General features: G+C 41.4%; 1 protein-coding gene across 3 annotated transcripts; it reads left to right on the top strand.

Moving 5' to 3' along the window:
• The first annotated feature begins 3,701 nt into the window (after positions 1-3,701).
• MTFMT (mitochondrial methionyl-tRNA formyltransferase) lies at positions 3,702-10,811 on the top strand. Of its 3 annotated transcripts, none has more exons than XR_010921275.1 (9): positions 3,702-3,860; positions 4,120-4,332; positions 5,159-5,281; positions 6,192-6,294; positions 7,000-7,075; positions 7,586-7,677; positions 8,460-8,541; positions 9,989-10,118; positions 10,455-10,593. XR_010921275.1 is itself a non-coding variant. In XM_067555566.1 (9 exons), the coding sequence occupies exons 1-9, from the start codon at positions 3,703-3,705 to the stop codon at positions 10,638-10,640; spliced, it is 1,116 nt and encodes a 371-aa protein (XP_067411667.1). In that variant the 5' UTR covers position 3,702; the 3' UTR covers positions 10,641-10,811. The 3 variants fall into 3 exon arrangements, 2 of the variants coding, with proteins under 2 accessions (XP_067411667.1, XP_067411668.1); XM_067555566.1 differs by having other exon boundaries at positions 10,036-10,118; positions 10,455-10,811; XM_067555567.1 differs by lacking the exon at positions 9,989-10,118 and having other exon boundaries at positions 10,455-10,645.
• The last annotated feature ends 9,350 nt before the right edge of the window (positions 10,812-20,161 follow it).

Below are 20,161 nucleotides of genomic sequence, written 5' to 3'. Positions count from 1 at the left end.
TGAGTTGCCAGTTGACGGGTGTCCTGAAACTCTTTTTTGTTTTAATTTTCAAATTTATTAACTCTAACAGACAAGTCATCACAACACTAAACGTACGCTGTCCTTAAAACTTCTACAACTAGCTCTCATCTTTCCCACTTTCATTTTGACTCATAAACTGAAACAGAAATATGAGTTTTCCTGCTTTTTCAACTCCCAGTTGATTTCTTAGCTTTGACTAAATAATACCAAATGATGAAAATATTCTCTCTGTGCCTGCAGAGGAAGCTACTGCTGTGAAATGTTGGCTTAGCAACTGAAGGAACTCTGTTTCAAGGTGCCTGGCTAATGATTTGCACCAATTCAGGGGAATTACTTTGTTCGAAACATCGTTAGTAAACATGTACTGTTTAAATGGCTCCGCTCCAGCCTTGAAATTTATTATGACTGGCATAACTGAGGAGTGATTTTTGAGATGCCCATGCCATGGCAGCATCATTTTCTTCAAAAGTTAGACATCTACCTTTTTATCTGGGGTCGAGAATGTTCACAAGAAAATGAGGTGGAGTTAGTGCTTGATCCTTTCGGTTTTTTATTGCCTGCAGTTTAACTTTCTGGTGAGGTATTTCTTTCTTCAATGTCTCTTGAAGTGCCTTCCAAATTTCAACAGCATCAGCAATGCAGCAACAGTTTCTCTGAAGTTTGTTTAAAGATATGCACATAGTATACAGTATACAGAGCATATCCTCTACATTCCTCTTTAATCCCATGTTAGATACTTTGGATGAGATACTTCCATCTATTTTATCATGGTTTTCTTCACAAAGTTTTATGAGAATAGGCCAGTTCTTAATAAATGGTTCAAAACAATCAGACACAGAATTCCATCGAATGTCTTGAAGGAGAATTAGTTTGGATCCTCCTGCTCTCTTCAGTGAAGGTGAAGCAAAATGGTTGTTACAGAAGTATTTTGCGATTTCAACAACGTTTTCTTTTATTCCTGGAGAAGATGTACTTAAGTCTTTGGCTAAAAGATGCATTAAATGGACACTGCAGCCATATGTTATGAAAGAGCATCATTCCATTTCTTCTTCTAAGTATCTTCTCATCTTTGCCAAGTTTGCAGCATTGAGTGAATAATACCAAACGATGAAAATATTCTCTCTGTGCCTTTAAGACAGTGTCTTAACTAACTCCTCTGCCTAGCTTGGCCCAGCTCCACCAACACATAAGCACAGAACAATAACAATCCTATCCAGCCTGTGTCTTTCTTTGCACATGTGACTTTAGTCTGCTGAGAAACTGAAACGGAAACTGAAAGCCCAGAACTTTCAAGAAGCAAGAGCTGATAGTTAGACTGGACAGACTAGAGCCATTAATTCATTTTTATGAAAATATAAGTGTAGGTTTAGCATTTTTGTGATGAGATTTAATTGTAACTGTTATTTTTTAAATGAGAGAGAAATTTAGTATTTTATTGATTTTTAAAAAAAATAAAAAATTTGATTTAAATTAAAAAAAAAATCCGATTTTATTTTTTTTAAATCATTGATTTTAATCCACCCTGCCAAGATCTCAGAATGATGGCATTTATTCATTTAAGGTATGTCTATACTGCAAAAAACAAAACAAACAAACAAAGCCATGCAGCAGCGAGTCTCAGAGCCCAGGTCATCTGCCACCGACTCAGAGAGCTTGTACTACGGGGCTAAAAATAGCTGTGTAGACATTCCCGCCTGGGCTAGAGCCCAGGTTCTGAGACTCATTCCCCACTGCATTTTTTTTTCAGTGTAAGCTCATGGTTCGTACTCAGTCTCAGGTCTAACCCCCCTTCTGTCAACACACAAATCACACTAACCCAGGGCTCAGACTCAGGGTCCTAGGACTGCATGGGGGGTTAAGGGTCTAAGCCTGAATCAAGCCAGGACCCAGGGCACTTTGTCATCTAGAAGTGTAGGAAATTTGCACAAATAATTCAAATTAAATTTTGTGGGAGTTACATATATAAACTCTCTTCCCATGGAGAAAAGAATGTTCTTAGAAGATGATAAAATATTTTCATTAAGGGAGAAGGCTGTTCATTAAATGATTATCCTGACCTTGTACTTTCCAAGAACAGAACATTCTTTACATTATAATCATTGCAAAACAGAGCATGTCTCACCAAAAGAATTCACTTTTCCAATGCAGCAGTTACTCATCAATCTTTCTTAGCATCAGCAGGACGTCAATGACTTTGGTGTCAACAACCTCTTTTGACTGAAATTTTTCCACTTAATGTTTACATATTTTAACCACATGTAAATGTAGCCAGCTTAAAACACATGGTCATATTCAAGAAAGAGGGTTAGATTCTGTGTTGCTGGTTGTGAAAGTGATCAAAGAAAGCAAATACAGATGTGGTGAAAACTACTTAGGTTCACAAAATTGCGTGTTTGCAGCTGAAATATCCATGAGGACTCATTCTGAAAAGGACCAGAAGCTGCTATTTTGCTATCCTGCCATAGCAGGAACAAAACAATAGCAGGAAACAGTGACACAATTCATTTGGAGAGCCATAAACTGTAATTTGACATGTTTAACATCTTGGGGAATAATTTACAGGGCTGATGTGATGTAAGATCTTGACTACTCAGTCATATTTTGGGCCTCCTCATTGTCTTTCATTATCCAAATACAGGAATGTTGTTATTCCTGAAAGTATTAGTCCTGAATTACTGTATTGGCCCAATAAAGTCCTTTTGATTTTACAATATAATGTTCTCTATATTAAATGCAATGTAATATCTAACGAGATGATGCACAGTATATTATATATAGGCTTGACAGAATTTGATTTTTTATAATTTCGAGGGATAATATTGATGTTTATTTTTAAACTTTTTAAAAAAAATGTATTGATTTAAATTTCCACAGTTGTGGGAAATTAAGGGGGCGGGGGAGAGCCCAATAATTATTTCATGGCAGTAGGCGCTGCGATTCGAAACGTTAAAGATTTAAAACCATTAAAACACAGAGTCCACATCAAATGTCAAAACACAAAGTAAACAGTCTGGAATCAAACTCTGACAGGGTCTCACGCTGCATGTCTCTTGCTTTGCCTGGCTGTAAACCTCTATGACTGTCCAGGGAAAGAGTTGTTGCTCAGTTGGCCTGTGTACTGGGAAATGGACATTTACCAAGAAAAATCTAAGCCGGCCACGCCTCGTTATGTCCCCTACGTCCAAGGGCGAGCGTGTCACGTTCCTTGGGCGCTGGCGTTAGCACATGGGGCAGGGCGTCGACGCTCCCACCCCGGTGCCCCGCGGGGCGTCACAGGCTGGCGGCTGGGCCCCAGGGAGCATGGCGCTTGGCTGGGCTGCATACGTGGGTGGGGCCCACACAGCAGCGCAGGGACCCCAAGGTCTGGGCCCTGCACTTAGCAGGCCAGGCGGTGGCAGCTCACTGCTCCCCTCAGGACAGGGGGACACAGGGCCTGGCTGGGGCCTCAGGCTTCTGCCCTGTCTAGGCCTCAGAGCCACCTCCCTACGTCACAGCCTAGCCCCGCCCCTCCTCAGGGACCTCCCATCTGGTCTCAGTCTCAGAGGGCCAAAACGTCATCGCGCGAGGCCGTGCGCTAACGGCTCAAGGCCCTCGGAGTGCGTGGCGTCGGTACGTCACGGCGTCACGTGCGCGGGACCTCCGGAAGCGGAAGCGGAAGCGCTCGTGTTGTGGTGGGGCGGCATGAGGAGAAGGCTCCTGTGGGCTTGGCGGGAGGGAGCCGCCGCCGCCCGCGGGCTGGCCGAGCTCGGGGGCGCCCGGGGGAAGCCGCCGTGGCGGGTGCTGTTCTTCGGCACCGATGACTTCGCCGCCGAGTCCTTGAGGGCGCTGGAGGCCGCCAGGTGCGTTGGGGAGCGGAGAGGAGCGGGGGGAGGGGAGGTTGTGGAGCAGGCGGGAGCCTGAGGGAGGGAGCTGGGAGGCGGGGAGGGCCTGGAGCGGGCCCCCTACGGCGGGGGGTGCCTGCGGGTGCAGGACGGCGGGGTGGCGGGGTCTCCTGTGGTGGGGAGCGATGCTTTGCCTTCCCGCCCTGCTTGTGCCGGCCGGGCGCTTATTGGCATGTGTCCTTCCCCCCCCGTGTCTCCCCCCGTTACCTTGCCGCAGGGAGCCCAGGGAGGAGCCGCTCCTGGACCGGCTGGAGGTGGTGACCCTCCCCTCCCCTTTGCCGAGGGGCCTTCCTGTGAAAAACTGCGCCCGACACTTTCAGCTCCCAACCCACGAGTGGCCGGACACGGGACCCCGCGGCCAGTTCGACGTTGGGGTGGTGGCGTCGTTTGGGCGGCTGCTGAGCGAGGAGCTCATCCTGCAGTTTCCATAGTAAGTCGGCTCCGCTGGAGCAGCAGCCTGGGCTGGGTTTCCTGTCGTCCAGCCTGTCTTGGCTGTGAAGCTGGAGTTTTGGGTGGTCTCTGTGCGTGACTGACTGGATATAGTAGCATGTGAAAAGACCATCTAAGCTTTGGGTCTTCTGCCTTGTAACGAACCCCTTTAAGGGACACCATCCATGTGAAATTGTCGTTTTTAACAAAAATGAAGTCGGTGCAGATACTAAACATGCTGCCGAGTTCCATGTCAGATTTTTAGAGCTTTGAAAAATCACGTTTCCTTGCTCTGTCAAAATCTTTTTCTGTCCCCGTTTGCTGTGTGAAGGAGCCATACAGCTTGCAGTGAAAACTGACACGCTGACCATGCGCAAAGGCTGTCAAATGTGCAAAGTTAATAAACTGAACAAAACAGAAAAATGTATTTTCTCGGATCTGTTCCAGTTAACTTTGGTGGTGCTTGTAACAATAATAGGTAAAAATTGACATACAGAAATTACTTCCAAAAAAAAAAAAAAAGTTCATGAGGTCCCTCAAAATATGTGGTGTGTGTTCCCCTTACTTCATCTGTTCCCCTTTCCCAGTTTACTTGTGGCCAGACATTAAAGCTGTGTGGTGTAAACATGCCTGTAAAATGCTTATTTGCTTTTAGGATTGGCATTTTAAATATGACTTAATGAAGCTCATAGGATTTTCAGCACTTCTGATGAGCTAAAACATGTTTTTTAATAAAAAGGAAGTTCAGGATAATAAATGGTTAATACCCATTTATATATGTTACAGAATTACTGGTCCTATTCTAATTTTAAAATATTTTGATTCAGTGGCGTGTTGAACGTCCATCCCAGCTATCTGCCAAGGTGGCGTGGCCCTGCACCGATAATCCATACAGTGCTTCACGGTGATACGGTAACTGGGGTGACAATTATGCAAATTATGCCTAAAAGGTACATCAAACATCCTTTTAAAAAGATTAAATCTCTGTAATGTCTGCCTTTCAGAAATATTCACTTAATACTGTGTTGAATATTCATTTTTTTTAAGTTAAATAATACTGATGTTAAATTTCATTTAATTAAAATGGACATAGGCACATGGATGGTTTAATATTAAATATTTGAAAACAGTTCAGAAGTTTAACCTGAACTGCTGTGATTCAACACTCATACAGCTTGTGAGTGAACAAATTGGTTTCCCACCAGACCACCATATCACAGTTGTCTGTTTGTTAAGCGCTTTGTGCTGTAGAAGTCAAAAATAGCGCTAGATCTGCAGGACTTCTGATCTCAAGTCAGCTGTGCAGTGAAACCAATAAATTGTGTCTTTCCTCTGATGATTGCCTTTCCAGACAATATATGTGTACTTCCAGGTTCTACAAACTTGTTCATTTCTGAAACTGAACACAAAATGAAGTGGCATGGTTTACAGAGTACATTAAATTAAAAGGTACATGCTATGGCCCTTTACTGTAGACCTGTCTGTTATTTATCTATACTAGATTAATACTCATCCATCCTACCATACTTCAGTTGGATAACAGATCTTAACAGTGTATGAAATTCACCTTGAATATTTCAGGCCATTTTTCTTTTTGAAAAATAGCACTATGAATTGTAAGTCAATTATTCAGACCATTTCAGCTTGCCTCTGTAATACAGTTCTACATTCTTTCCCATAATATTGTATTGTGAATCCAGTATTAAAATTGTCGTCCTTTCTTTCTGTTTGCAAATGAGTATAGTTAGCAGTTGAGTTAATGTAATAGCCTTGTGCTAAATTGTACACTGGATCTAATATCAATGAAATCATAGTCCACTAGAGAGAGAAGCTAATACATTTTTTTTTGTTTGTTTTTAGGTTTGATGTAGGTCCCATTATTAAGCAGGAAAAGTTTGCTGTTCCTTCCCAGTGCACAGCAAAGGAGCTAGAAGTAATATTATCAAAACTGGGTGCGAACATGGTAAACCTAAGCAAGTAACTAGCCGTTTTATTTAGTGCGTTGTCCTCAAACTTTCCATTATGAGAAGCATTCTTTGTTATGAGCTATTTGTAAAATGCATTAGAAAACAAAGGAGTACACGCTCTCAATACACAAACCTCATTGCTTTTAATGTTAATGTGAATTAACTGCAAGCTTGGACTAGAAAATAGATTCAGATGGTCTGAAATTTGGCAGTTCTGAGCATCCTACCTTGCGGAAGAAATGCATTGGCAGCATTGGTATCCAAGTCTAAGAATTGGTTCCAGTGTGCACTAGTTCTAGTTTAACTGTCCAAAGAACAACTTTTTAAACATGTTGTATGAATACTCAGGCTGACACTGCTGCTATTGAAATCAATCACTTGATTTTACACCAGTTTCCATCCAGGTTCAAGAATAAGGTAACACTAGCAGGATAGCTGCTAGAATGAGGCTGAGGGAATTTTCAATTTTAATTAGAAAACAATTAATTTACAGCACGCAGTTAGGTGTTTTTTAAGCTCATTGAAATGAGTTTCTTATGAGTTTTTAGAAAGTTGCACAGATCAAAATGTGTGCGGCTTTATAAGTCTTGGAGGAATGCTACTCGCAATATACTTAATATAGTGCTATTGCAGTATAGGTTAATATAGTGCTGTTGTGCTATTTAAATTTGTTCTGTACAAAGTCCGTTTTTGTTTTGCAGCTCATTTCGGTTTTGAAAAATTTACCTGAAAGTTTAAAAAACAAAAGAGAGCAACCAAATGAAGGAGTAACATTTGGTACGTACTGAGTATTTAATGCAAATTCTACATTTTTCATTTAAAAAAAAAATTACCTGGATGTAGAATTCAGTTCCCATGATCCTACATTACGCATTTTGGGGCACCCTTTTGTGTGTTGGTTCTTACTTGGGGATGGAACTGCATCTCTTGCAATCAGTGGAAAAACTTCCATTGACTTCTGTGGTAAAGGATTAGCATCATAGGGGGTAGAATCTTTCCTTGGATTCAAGCAGTAGCAATTTTCAGACTGCCCTTGTAACAGCAAAATCAAAGATAACATTACAAGATTCTAGTCAGGTACATGCTATTCCTGTGTGTGTCACCAGAAAATGAACTATTAGGCTTGAGCATAGGTGTGATTAACTTGCATGATATTCTGGTGATGTATCGAGAAGACTCACTTAAACTGACTTTTTTAATGGCTTTACAAATTAAACTTTAAATTATTCAGTTGTAAATGAACACAAAGCAGGAAAAATAAGGTATTTTGTTTTGGCTTTTTTATAGCTCCTAAAATCACTGTTGCTACAAGTTGTATAAAATGGGAAGAACAAACTCCTGAGCAGATATTACGACTACAACGTGCCATAGGAGCTACAGTAAGATAGTAATTATTTTTTGGAAGCTTACCTTTAAGGTAAATCTTGCCCCAACTGGGTATTTGATGCTTTAGCCTTTTAAATGGTGGCTTGGTTCTTTTTAGAGAAGCAGAGCAGTCAAGTTGTTCTGGGATCCATGTCCTACCCTCACACATCTCCTGACTTCTAATTCTAGCTCTGTTGGCAACTCACTGACTGTGACCTTGCCAAGTTACTTAACCTCTATGCTTCAGTTTCCCTGTCAGTACAATGGGGACAATATCTATGGTGCTTCAGAAAGTGCATTCCTTCAGAGGAATGATGCTGTATTTGTGAAGTGCTGAGTAAAGTCACGGTTAACTGAAAGGGAGCAAACGTTCAGATATTAGCTGCAAACGTACCAGGTTTGTGTATACACACTTCTCATTTGTGAAGTATTAAGAAAAATTGAACATGTATAGGTAAGAGTTCTTGAGTCCTCCATACAAGTGTATTTAGGTAGTTAGCTAATTTATCATTCACTGTTAGTGCTAGAAAAGTAACTTTTTGGTTAATATGTAGCTTAATGTGGTTAAGAAGTTTGAGAAGAAGGAATATGAGAAGAACTAAAAAAGATTAGGTGCTTACACTTTGACATGTAGACAGTCCACCCTACCAGGAATACTCACTCACTCCCAAAACCTCTGCCTTAATGCTGTGCCACACTTCACACGAAAACCCCCCAAAAAACAAAACCCTAGGCAGTTGACTGAAACTCTTGTAAAAATGTTCTCAGTTTGTCATGTCCTTATATGTATTTCCAGATTCCATTGCAGACGCTGTGGATGGGAAATACTGTTAAACTTCTGGATTTTGTGGAAGTGCATAATATCCCTGGCTTTGCTGGTATTTACTTTAATCTGATAACATTTTCTGCTACAAGATTTACACAGACCCTGACAGTGATTTGATTTAAATGGAAGTAAACATGAAGCTGTGCTACGCGACAGTTACATGATGCATAATTTTAACCAGGAGTCTAGTGGAATTAAACAAGACTAAATAGTCTCATCTGAATGCATGGAGACTTATAAATTGCTCCTTAGTCATTTTATTAATGACTTGGCTAATGCAGTGAAGAGTGTGCTTATAAGATTGTGGATGATGTGAAGTTGGGAGGGGTTGCAAGCATTTTGGAGGCTAGGATTAGAACTGAAAATGATCTTCACAAATTGGAGAGTTGGTCCAAAATCAACAAGATGAAATTCAGTAAAGACAAATGCAATGTGGGGGGAGGCTGAGCAGGCCCTTCACAATGCGTGTGGGGGGAGGGGGGCGTGCAAGGGCGGAAGTGAGAGCAGCCACCCCTCTGCCTATTGTAAGGGCCAACCTGGCGCACGTCATGTCGTCGTGTCCCGTCGTCCCCCCCCGTCCCCCCCGAGGTTGGGTGGTGAGGCTGCCAGGCTGCAGCAGGAGAGGCGGGCGCTGTGTGGCAGATAAGTGTGGGGAGGAGGGAGGTGGTGGAACTAAGCCTACATTTTGCGTCCCCCTGCATGCCTCATGACACCGACACCACCACACACACACACAACCCCACTCCCCCACCCCCCACACACACACAGTTACAGACCCACCCTCCCTGGGGCAGTTGGGGGCGGCACCAGGACCTCTCCTGCCCTGCGTTGGGGACGCAAATGTAGGCTTGGCCCCCAGGCGCTGGCGACCCTCGGTATACCACTGCTTATGGGACGCTTTCGCCCCTTACTCTGACTTGCTCCTTTCTGCTCTATATCACTGGTTCTCAAACTTTTTAAAGGGAGCCTCCCTGTGGACTTTTGTCTAACAATTGTGCCCCCGCCCTTCCTGTGAATCGCGCCCCCCTTTCCACCTTCTGAAAGGGGGAGGCCCTTTCAGAAAAAAACAGGGGTGCTTCCCACGCTGTAGGTCCTGTTTTTTCCTGAAAGGGAGTTCGGGGGAAGTGGGGGCGTGATTGTTAGGGGGTGCTTCCCGCGCTGTAGGCCCTAACAATCACGCCCCCCTTCCCCGAATGCTCTCCTTTCAGGAAAAAACAGGGCCTGGAGCGTGGGAATTGGGGAGCAGCAAGCACCAGCAGCAGTGCAGGGAGCAGGGGCAGCAATGTGGGCGGCAGCGGCTGCTTCTGTCTCCGGGGAGCTTGGAGCTCGACCGGCTCTTTCCCCTGCTCCGCACATCCCAGTGATCCATCTCGCGACCCCCACTTTAAGAGCCACTGCTCTATATCATAAAGAACATGAGGTTTTTTGTGCAAACAGATAATTGTAGATAACTGTCCAGTTTCGGAAACAAGCATAAAAATAAGTTTAATATTTTTCAGTCTTATTTAGTAACATGAAAGTGCAAGAAGCTCCTATTTGTTTGCAGATCAATTATTAAATAAACACGGAATTGTTCCAGGATCAGTATTGTACCATAAATCGTCACAGACGGTGGTGGTACGTTGCAAGGTATGTTTTTCTGCCTTTGCTTTCTTTTCATCTTTCTGAAGATAATTTTAGACTGCTTCCTCTTTTTAATAATCTGCACCCTAACTATGTGCCTGTATCTAATCAAGCAGGTCTGTGCAGTATGAATATTCTTATACTGTACATTGAAGGACTTTCCTTTGCCTGGTAACTGGATTTTAATTTACAAGTGAGAATTACAATCAAATATAGCATAAACAAAATATAAAATTACTTCAGTGTTCTGTAATATTAAAGATAATGTGTGTTAAATTTCTAATTATTATAGTTTTAACAGTTTGGAAGAAACTGTGTGCATCTTTTATTTCCCTTTTTTAGGAAGGCTGGGTCGGAGTCAAAACCGTTATCTTAAAGAAGAAGCTTACAGCTGCTGACTTCTATAATGGATACTTACATTCCTTGTTCCAGCAGAATTCAAAAATGCTTCATAGGGACTGCAGATTTCAAACACTGAAACGTACAGCAGTGAAGAAGACTGAAAGAAAAGGAAATGTTGGTGTATGAAATTTGTCAAGTAGGACAGTGGTAAAGGAATAGAAATATTAAATATTTCATCATCCATTACAGTAAATGAAGCAGGTATTTATTTAAGAGAAGAGCACACATTTGTGAATGGCTAACTAAGATGAATAAATCCCTGTTTTTGTTGGAAAATAAATTATTTTTATAAACTTCTGTAAAGTTTTTTTTTTAGCATGGCTTTGTCAGAGAGTAACACAATATAATTGTGTTAATTATGCTTATCTGACAAACTTAAAGTAGTTTGTCCTTAAATGGTATAGGAAGTTAGTGAGAAAACACTCTTCTGCCTGCCAGGTCCTGTTTCTGTGAAACAAACCTATTTTGGTAAGTAATATTTGCCAAAATCATATTGGATCAAAATATATTTATTTGTACAAAGGTATATAGTAGCTGTGTAGTAGAATTTCAGGCCCAGCTTTGTAATTTTTCATTAGTGGAACACTTTCTAGGGACATTTACATTGGAATTGTCCAGGAGGATAATACTGACAATTTTGTTAGCTTTTATCATCTAAAATAAATTTAGACTCTAAATCAATACCCACAGTAATTAGAATTGTTCTCGTACAGTAGACCCCATTTGGCTAGTGTTTGGTTGCATGATTGCCATCTAGAAAAACTGTCTAATGGAAGAAAAGCTAATAAAATGTTGGCAATGAACACTTATACTGAATTAAGTATCTGTTTATACTCATTCAAACTTTTTTACATTTGCATTTAGCTCAATAGTATGCAACATGACAGTTTAATTGTAAGAAACAGTACTTTTTCTCCAAATAATTACCAGAACAACAACATAGAAGGCTTTATCACTTCATCTCTTCATCTGGATATAGTGAAATCTCTTGCTTAATGAATGCATTCTGGAATGCTTTTCTGTCATCCAGGCTTATTGCACAAAACTTTCAGAAACCCACTTTAGTCCTGGACATAAGAGGAAAAAGCCAGATGTTTAGTATTTAATTTTGAAGAGAACCTTTTTTCTACCAGATGATTGTGAATTTCAATTTTTAAAGCTGAAGGGCCAAGAAGTCCTGTTTTCATAAAGAGAAGACAGGACTGACCATGATTGACTATAGAACAGTAATCAGCAAACACCAGGCCTTGGATGCTTTGTGCCTTCATCTTTGCAGTGTTCTTACATAAATTCTTGCAATTTTAATCTTGACTTATTAAGTTGTGCTTCTTTTTAAGTATCTAAATGGAAAATGTTTTCCCTAAAATGACTTTATATTTACATTTAAGATTATTTAATACAAATAATAGTTCTGTTAGGGTAATGCTTTTTGTTATGTTTGTAAACTAATCTGTGCTAGTAGGCTTAAGTTGTCATTTACTTACATTTTAAACAATTGTCTTCAGCAGTTTATAGAGATCTAACTCAGGCAATAACTAAAGTTTAGAAAAATATTCGGCGGAACAGCTGACTGGTATTTATAAATAGGACTTGAAAATTGTACCAAACAATTTGTTAGATGGATAGCTTACCAGCTGGAGGTATAGATGGAAGACCAGAGATACCAGAGAGTTCTTGGGGCAACATCTTCAGAAGCCTGCCATCCTCAGTTGTGGGAAATGGGTGTAGTACTGGGATTTTTAGCAAGTTTCTATCCTTGAACCTGCCCCTTGGGGTTTCCATCTATTGTAGCAGCCTCTGGCTTGTAGGTGTACAATTGAACATGGAAGCTTCACCACCCGTCTAGCTGCTGGAAGGGGGCAGGTGCATTCTGTTCCTCTTTTCCCCTCCGGAACCTCCTGGCTGCTGTGTATTGCAGAAATCTGTTACCTTACCCCGTCCTCAGAACATGTGGGCTGCTGTGAAGGGGGCTGGTCTTTGCTACTCTGTCCTCCCCAGTCTCCTGCCTGCTAAGGTGAGATGAAAGAAAAATATTTTGGGGGTTAGGATGGTGTGGAGTGGATGTGGGGGAGAGCTTCTCTAGGAATAACCTCACTGCTGATATCTGCTCCTACATGTAGCTTTCTCCTTCAGCAGAAGCAGCATGGAAATGGACTTGGTTTTTGATTGGTTTACTCTTGCCTATGGGATCCTGAATAGCAGCAGTGAAATTCTGGAGTATTGCTAATTTCTCTTTGCTACTGCTTGGGAAAAGCTGGAGAAGCAGCAGAGCTACTGGAGCTGTTTGCAAACTTGGGAAGACACACTGCAGCAGTTTCCATTCACATCATATTTGCAAAGTTATCAGTGAAATCCTAAGGGCTGTACACTTTACAGAAAAATAGTGCACGTTCTGTTGAAGTAGATTGCTGAAGTTCCCACAGTCACTAGGTAAAGCTTTTGATGTTAGTGGATATGCTCCAAGTTCTGCATATGCTAAGACTTCATGCTTTAACCTCTCCTGCTTGGACTGTCTAGGGTTGCCCGTTGGCCACCTAGATCTTTCAATGGCAGTGTGTATAGATCCTTTCAGATGTAAAGAAGAATGTGACTAAAGCTGGAAGATAAGCACAGGCCTTAAACATCATTCTAAATGTGTAGATACCATGGTCACAGGCATCCTAGAAATATCTGAGATGCATTGGCCAAGAGAAAGCAAAGTCCATTAAAAATGCATTACATTATATAGCATGGAGGAAAATGTTTTAATGGAGTACATGTCGCAATATTTTTCTTATTGACATCAATCTATCCATGAATCTGTAACAAGTTTCCCAAAGCAGACTCTTGCAAAAAGTTCAGGCCTCTGAATTATAATGTAAACCTGGAAAGCAGCATCATGGTAAAAGACTGGATCTTGTTGAGAGAGTTCATGTCAACTTGAAATAACTGCACACAATCAGGGTTGTAACTTATTATGCTCTTATGAGTCACAAACATTAAAACTGACTGTTTTTAGTGGTTCCAAACCACAAATGCTGTAACTAATTAATGCCTTCTGCCCACTTCTGACAGGTAGTGTCTGATATTTGACTTTTCTCTAACTTTTTCTAGCAAAAAGGAGATTAGCTTTTTAATGTCACTTACCTTTCTTGCATCTTTGAAAGCAAGATTTGTCTCAGACTAGATTTTGTGTATAACTTTAATTGTTTTTTTTTCTTTCTCCTCATCGTTTGCCACAAGCCGCCTTCTCAGCTCAAGCTGGTTGGAAATTTTCCATCAATGTTTTTTTCCTACAGAAAATGTGTTTTCCACCAAATAAAATTTTTTCCTGGGGAAATTCTGATTTCTCTGTTGGAGAAAATCAAAGTATTTTGTTTTGTGTTTTGACCCAAAATGTAATAATTTTGTTTTTTTTAAACTGAATTGAAACATTTTGGGCTCAGTTGGCATTAATGTGTGTTCACTTTAACTGTGGTGCCTGCTGGGAGCCTCATAATCCTGTGGGCCAGGGTCCCTGGCCAGACTAATCTCCCATGATGCATCACAGCCTCCTCTCTGGTTGCACTGACGGGGCATTGTAGTCTGGCTGGGGAGCTGACTTATAGGGAAGAACAGGTATGAGCAGCATCTGAACTAGAACTCCTGTAAAGCAATGCAGCAGCTCAGAAGAATGGAGTTCACTGTCAAATGGAGGTGAAACTGAATGTTTTTATTCGGCTTGACAAACCACAAAAACCAGACTTTAGCAAGTTTAGCTAGTAGGTGGAGTCCTATGGTAATAAAATATGAGGGATAAAGGAGTTCAGGAGAGCTGGAAGTTTCTCAGTGTGAGGACATTAAAGGCACAACCCCAAACTATCCTGAGAAAAAGGAAAGAAAAGAATACTAAGAGGCTAATATGACTCCATCAGGAGCTCTTCAATGACTTGAAAATAAAAAAGGAATCCTACAAAAGTGGAAACATGGATGGATTGCTAAAGAGGAATACAAAGGAATGGCACAAGCATCTAGGGACAAAGAGTTACACTGAGCAAGGAACATAAAAGGCAGCAAAAACAACAAGAGTTCTGTAGCACTTTAAAGAGTTAACAAATTTAATTTCTGCAGGCATAAGCTTTCATGGGCTGTAACCCACTTCATCAGATGTAAGGAATAGAAATCAGATAGGGATATATATATATACACACACACATCTAAGGTTAAGGAACAACAATGGGGAAGTTAGGTATAAGCAAAGTCCATTCAGTTAGAATAGTTGAGGCCTATTCACAACCATTGATTTGGAGGTGAGAATGTGTGAACAGTGACAATTACTTGTAATGAGATAACCATTCCAAGTCCCTATTTAGACCCAGTTTGATTGTGTCAAGTTTGCAGATGAGTTCCAATTCTGCAGTTTCTCGCTAAAGTCTGATTTTGAAGTTTTTTTTGTAGAAGTATAGCAACTTTCAAATCAGCTACAGAGTGTCCTGGGAGGTTGAAGTGCTCTCTGGTTGGTTTATGGAGGTTACCATTTTTTATGTCTGATTTGTGTCCATTTATTCTTTTGTGTAGTGACAGTCTGGTTTGGCCAATGTACATGGCAGAGGGGCATTGCTGGCACATGATGGCATATATTACATTAGTAGATGTGCAGGTGGATGAGCTCCTGATGGTGTGGCTGATGTGATGGTGTCACTAGAGTCGATGTGTGGGCAGAGCTGGCAACGGGGTTTGTTGCAGGGGTATGTTCCTGCGTTAGTGATCTTGTATGGTGTATGGTTGCTGGTGAGTATTTGCTTCAGGTTGGGGGGCTGTCTGTAAAGGATAGGTCTGCCTCCCACAGCTTGAGTGAGTGAGGGATCATCTGCTAGGATAGGTTGTAGCTCCTTAATGATGTGTTGGAGAGATTTTAGCTGGGGGCTGTGGGTGATGGCCAGTGGTGTTCTGTTTTCTTTGTTGGGTCTGTCCTGTAGTGGGTGACTTCTGGGTACCCATCTGACTCTGTCAATTTGTTTCTTCACCTCTCCAGGTGGGTACTGTAGTTTTAAGAATGTATTATGGAGGTTCTGTAGGTGTTTCTCTGTCTGAGGGATCAGAGCAAATCCGGTTGTATCTTAGTGCTTGGCTGTAGACAATGGATCATGTAATGTGTCCAGGGTGAAGCAGGAGGCATGAAGATATGTATTGCAGTCAGTTGGTTTTCGGTATAGGGTGGTATTAATGTGACCATCCTTTATTTGTATTGTAGTGTCCAGGAAGTGGATTTCTTGAGGTTGATGGTGGGGTGGAAATTATTGAAATCCTGGTGGAATTCTTCGAGGGACTCTTTCCTGTGGGTCCAGATGATGAAAACGTCATCAGTGTAGCGTAGGTAAAGGAGAGGTGCTTGGGGATGAGTTTTGAGGAAGCGATGTTCTAGGTCAGCCATAAAAATGTTGGCATACTGTGGGGCCATGCGGGTGCCCATAGCTGTGCCACTGACTTGAAGGTATAGATTGCCTCCAAATCTGAAGTAGTTGTGGGTCAGGCCAAAGTCACAAAGTTCAGCTACCAGGTGTGCCATATCATCATCAGGGAAAATGTTCGTGATGGCTTGTAGTCCATCTTTGTGTGGAATGTTGGTGTAGAGAGCTTCTACATCCATAGTGACTAGGATGGTGTTTTCTGGCAGATCACAGATGGATTGTAGTTTTCTCAGGAAGTCAGTGGTATCACGAAGATAGCTAGGAGTGCTGGTGGTATAGGGCCTGAGGAGAGAGTCCACATAGCCCGACAGTCCTGCAGTGAGAGTACCAATGCCTGAGATGATGGGGCGTCCAGGATTCCCAGGTTTGTGGATCTTGGGTAGCAGATAGAATAACCTGGTTGGGGCTCAGGGGGTGTGTCTGTGTAGATTTGCCATCTCCTGCCAGCAATCATCCCACTGTGAACTACTTGCGAAACTGATCAGTTGTGATGTCACACAGCTGTGGCTTTGTAAGTAAGTAATAATAGGAATCTCCTTAATACAGAGGAATGGAGGAAATAAATCACTTGAAATTAAAGAGTTTTTAGCACACAGTGAAAAGGAATCTAGTGATTATGAGAAGTGCTGAAGACTGAAGGGCTCTAGCTGCAGAACAGATAGTGTGTAGACAGTGCCAGCTGTGCCCACACCTCACTTGATCTGTGAGGATTGAGAAGTTAGGTGAGTGTATCTGTTCATTTGACCCTGACCAAAAGGAATAAGCTGGAACTTCTGTAAATTGAATGAGGAGCTGAATACTTAGATGCTGTTTTTGGGTTAAAGGTTCTCTGGTCACCAGCCGATGTAATTCATCTGCCTTGTTCATGCTAATACTTTAAAACAATTCCTTTTAATGGCTTTGGTTTTTCTTTAATTTCTCCGTATTTCTGTGCTTTTTGACCTGGCTGGGTCCATAAAGTTGACTCTAAATCAAAATGATGATGCACTTAGCATTGTGTGGGTCAGAAAGAAGGTCTTCTTGTGAAACAGCCTAAGGATTGAGCACAAGTGCTATTCTAATGTTTGCTTGCACGTTAATATTCCTGGGGCAGCCACCCTCAGTCACTGTCTTAAGAGTGCTTGGTGGAGTGATGTGTAGCAATGCAATAGTACCACCAGAGTGCAACAAAGCTGCTTGCTGGAATATCTATTTTAAGGTGCGTTAGAAGAAACGGCAATATTTATACTGCAGTAGAAGTTGGTACCAGAGAGAAGCTGCAAAGTAGCTTCTACGTTTCTTGCTGTTGTCTTCAGATTGCACTTTGTGAGATTTATTGCTGTTAGCCATTGCTAGCTTGCTGTAATTTCAAACCTAACTATACACTAGTGCAGATGTTTTCTTATTTGTGATTTTCTGGATATTCAAGGTAACGTCTAGTCAAGAGATCAGCAGATGGTGCTGTCTGCATCTGATCCTGACCTTTGTTTTGTGCCATATGTGAGTAGCAAATTCCTCTTGATGCAGATAGAAGTATCTGTTTTAAGTGTATGACTCAATTGCACCAGAATCACAAAGTAAAAATAGGGTTCAGAATGCCTGTAATTCTTTGTCTCATGAAAAATAATTTTTAAATCTTGCTGTGCCCAGAGCTGCCCAGTTTTTCTCATAATTAAATCTTTTAATCCACATTAATTTCTTTTGGGGGCCACTAAATTATTCTTTTGCAAAAGCAACTTGATATGCTCAAATGTTAGGAAATTCTCAGCTTGTGCATAAAAGAGTTACTAAACAACTGAGAAGAGGTCCCTGCTTTCTTGTAGTAGTTTTATGAAGGAAAAGATTATTCTAATTTTCCCAGTTTGGGACCCAATTCACTCTAATACCTTTTGCACAATGGCTGAGATTATTGGGAATTGGATGTCTGTGTCTCCCAAGAGTCTGAAAATCTCAGCCAAAATATTAGAAAGCAATGTTTCCAAAACCTACATGGTATGGAGATTTAACCTAGAAAGTAATGAACAATGATTATTTTTGCAGAATGTGCATAATAAAAGTGGGGCGTTTGCTGATGAGCTGTGACATAACATGCCAGGATTTACTGAAATGCTTAGGCATTGTGATTCAATTCCCAGTGTCACTATTAAGGTCAAGAACAGCAACCTTAGTATGCAGAAATTGGTGCTAGCTAAGCAGAACAACTCTTTGCCTTTTCAGAGCTGAGAGAAAATTGCAGCAACCTTATATTTTTAAGCCAACGTCCACTGAGGCTTTAATTTATTAAAGGCCCTTGTAAACCAGGTCAGTAGGGGACCAGAAAAACTTCTTGAACTCTGGAAAAGCACTGGTGTTGTTTATGGATGCTGTCATTTTGAATTTCAAATAAATACCATGCAGAATAGGAAACCTTGTGGCATATCTCAGTATGATAGTAATTGCAGCAATTAGGATGCTCCTGCTTGAAAGATAAAGATTTTGTAAAGCTGTAACTTTCTCCTATTTCTTGTTGAATATTCAGTGTAGACTCGCAGGAAGCCCTGGATGACTATATGAGAAGCCACTACTTCCTGTATCTTAACTCATCAGTTGAGCCCAACCAGTGAGTGCTTGATGGTCCCATATGGTTCTGTCTTTCTCCAGCTGAAGTCAATGGGGTTTTTGCCATGGACTTCAGTGGGAATAGGATTTGGTGGCAGATGTTTGTCTGGGGTTGGGAGGCAATGTGTTCTCAGTGGAACATATTTCCACTTAGTCCTTAATTTGTGGATCTTTCGAGTGCACCATGAGTCCTGTCTACTTAAATTTGCGCCTCGGGTGATGGTCTGAAGCCAGCATAAGGGAGGAGTTGAATTTGGGTTTTCTCGTGAGGTGTTTAGTCTGAAAAACACATTGCTAAACTAGGCAAGCCAGTGACTGTGAAGGAGGAATAAAGCCAGTGACCCATCTTGGCGCTGCCAGCAGGAGCTCAAGCCAAACCATTGCAGAGGAATAGGCATAAATGAAAGAGGAAACAACCAAGGTCACTGCAGTGAAAAGGAAGAAATGCCAGAATATTCTCCAGCTTTCTTTTCACTTAACCTCGTGAATTGACAGTGTGATCCCCAAGAACATGGCTTTTTGTGGCATTTCTTGTCCATTGATTAGAGCTGCTGCTGCTTTTTTTAACCCTTAAAATGAGTCAGGCTAATCCTTCTTTTGCCTCCCCGCCCAGCATAGACCATTGAAGATTGATCCAGTGAAGTATATTGAAAGACTTCCGTTGACTTTAGTGAGTTTTGGATCATGCTCAAATGTATTATCTGGCTGAGAAATGACTTACTACACGTTAGGCTTGAGTGAATAGTAAGAAAAAATTAGACCCGAGTATTTGTTTCACTTCTGAAGTCAATTTTGATCTAATGGTATTGGTTACCTTTTTGTGATCTTTTTCCATGAGCATTCCAGTGCTTGAGGTTTGGTAGTCCAAATTTTAAGCTTAAATATTCATTTTAAATGCTGTTTGATTGTAAAATACACTGTTTGCTCTTTGTTGGTTAGATACATACGTCAGCTATTCAGGGAACAGAAACAATACCATGTGTCTTGTGCAGCTAACCAGTGCAACGCAGATTGTGAATATTTGCAGTTAATGTTTCATGAGCAATCAGCTGATCAGGGCCTGTGTGTTGAAGAAAGTCATGATTACTTTCCAAGAATGAACTAAATTAGATCTCTAAAGAACAAGGCAAGGGCTAGATCCTCACTTGTCTGAGAGCTCTGCACTAAGCAGCTGGGCTCTTCCCCATCTCTTGGGCTGCTGGGTGCCAATTTGGCTGCTTGTGTTCCTTAGAGTAGCCTCAGGGCTGCTCTAAATTGCACTGGCTCTTAATAGAAGGAATTGCCACAACATGCTCCGACTATGCTCCCTCATAGCCTGGAACAGCCCTATGCCTGGAAGAATCCCCGGCTGCCCATCGAGAGCAGCTTTACAGCTGTTTTGTGCTGCCAGAGCTGTGTTTACAGCCCCAGGCAGAATCTGACTCAACCTGAGGATTTTGTGATCTCTTTGGTGGATTGAAAAGAAAAAAGTTTCACCTTTTAATTTAGCAAATTATTCCCTGCCAGTGACTTGCTCAGCTCTATCCCACATATTTTGTTACTTGAACATTAATATAGACCCATCAAACACAGAAGGAATATAGCACTATCAGAGTTACAAAAATTATCTTTTTATTAATCTACATTATTTTATAGTGTGGA

The sequence above is a fragment of the Emydura macquarii genome, unplaced genomic scaffold, assembly GCF_026122565.2.
Source record: "Emydura macquarii macquarii isolate MOO-44397 ecotype Brisbane River unplaced genomic scaffold, CSIRO-AGI_Emac_v2 contig_1644, whole genome shotgun sequence".
Classification (NCBI taxonomy): domain Eukaryota; kingdom Metazoa; phylum Chordata; order Testudines; family Chelidae; genus Emydura; species Emydura macquarii.
Note: the sequence above shows the minus strand (reverse complement) of the source record. Positions and strands in the feature narration are given on the sequence as shown.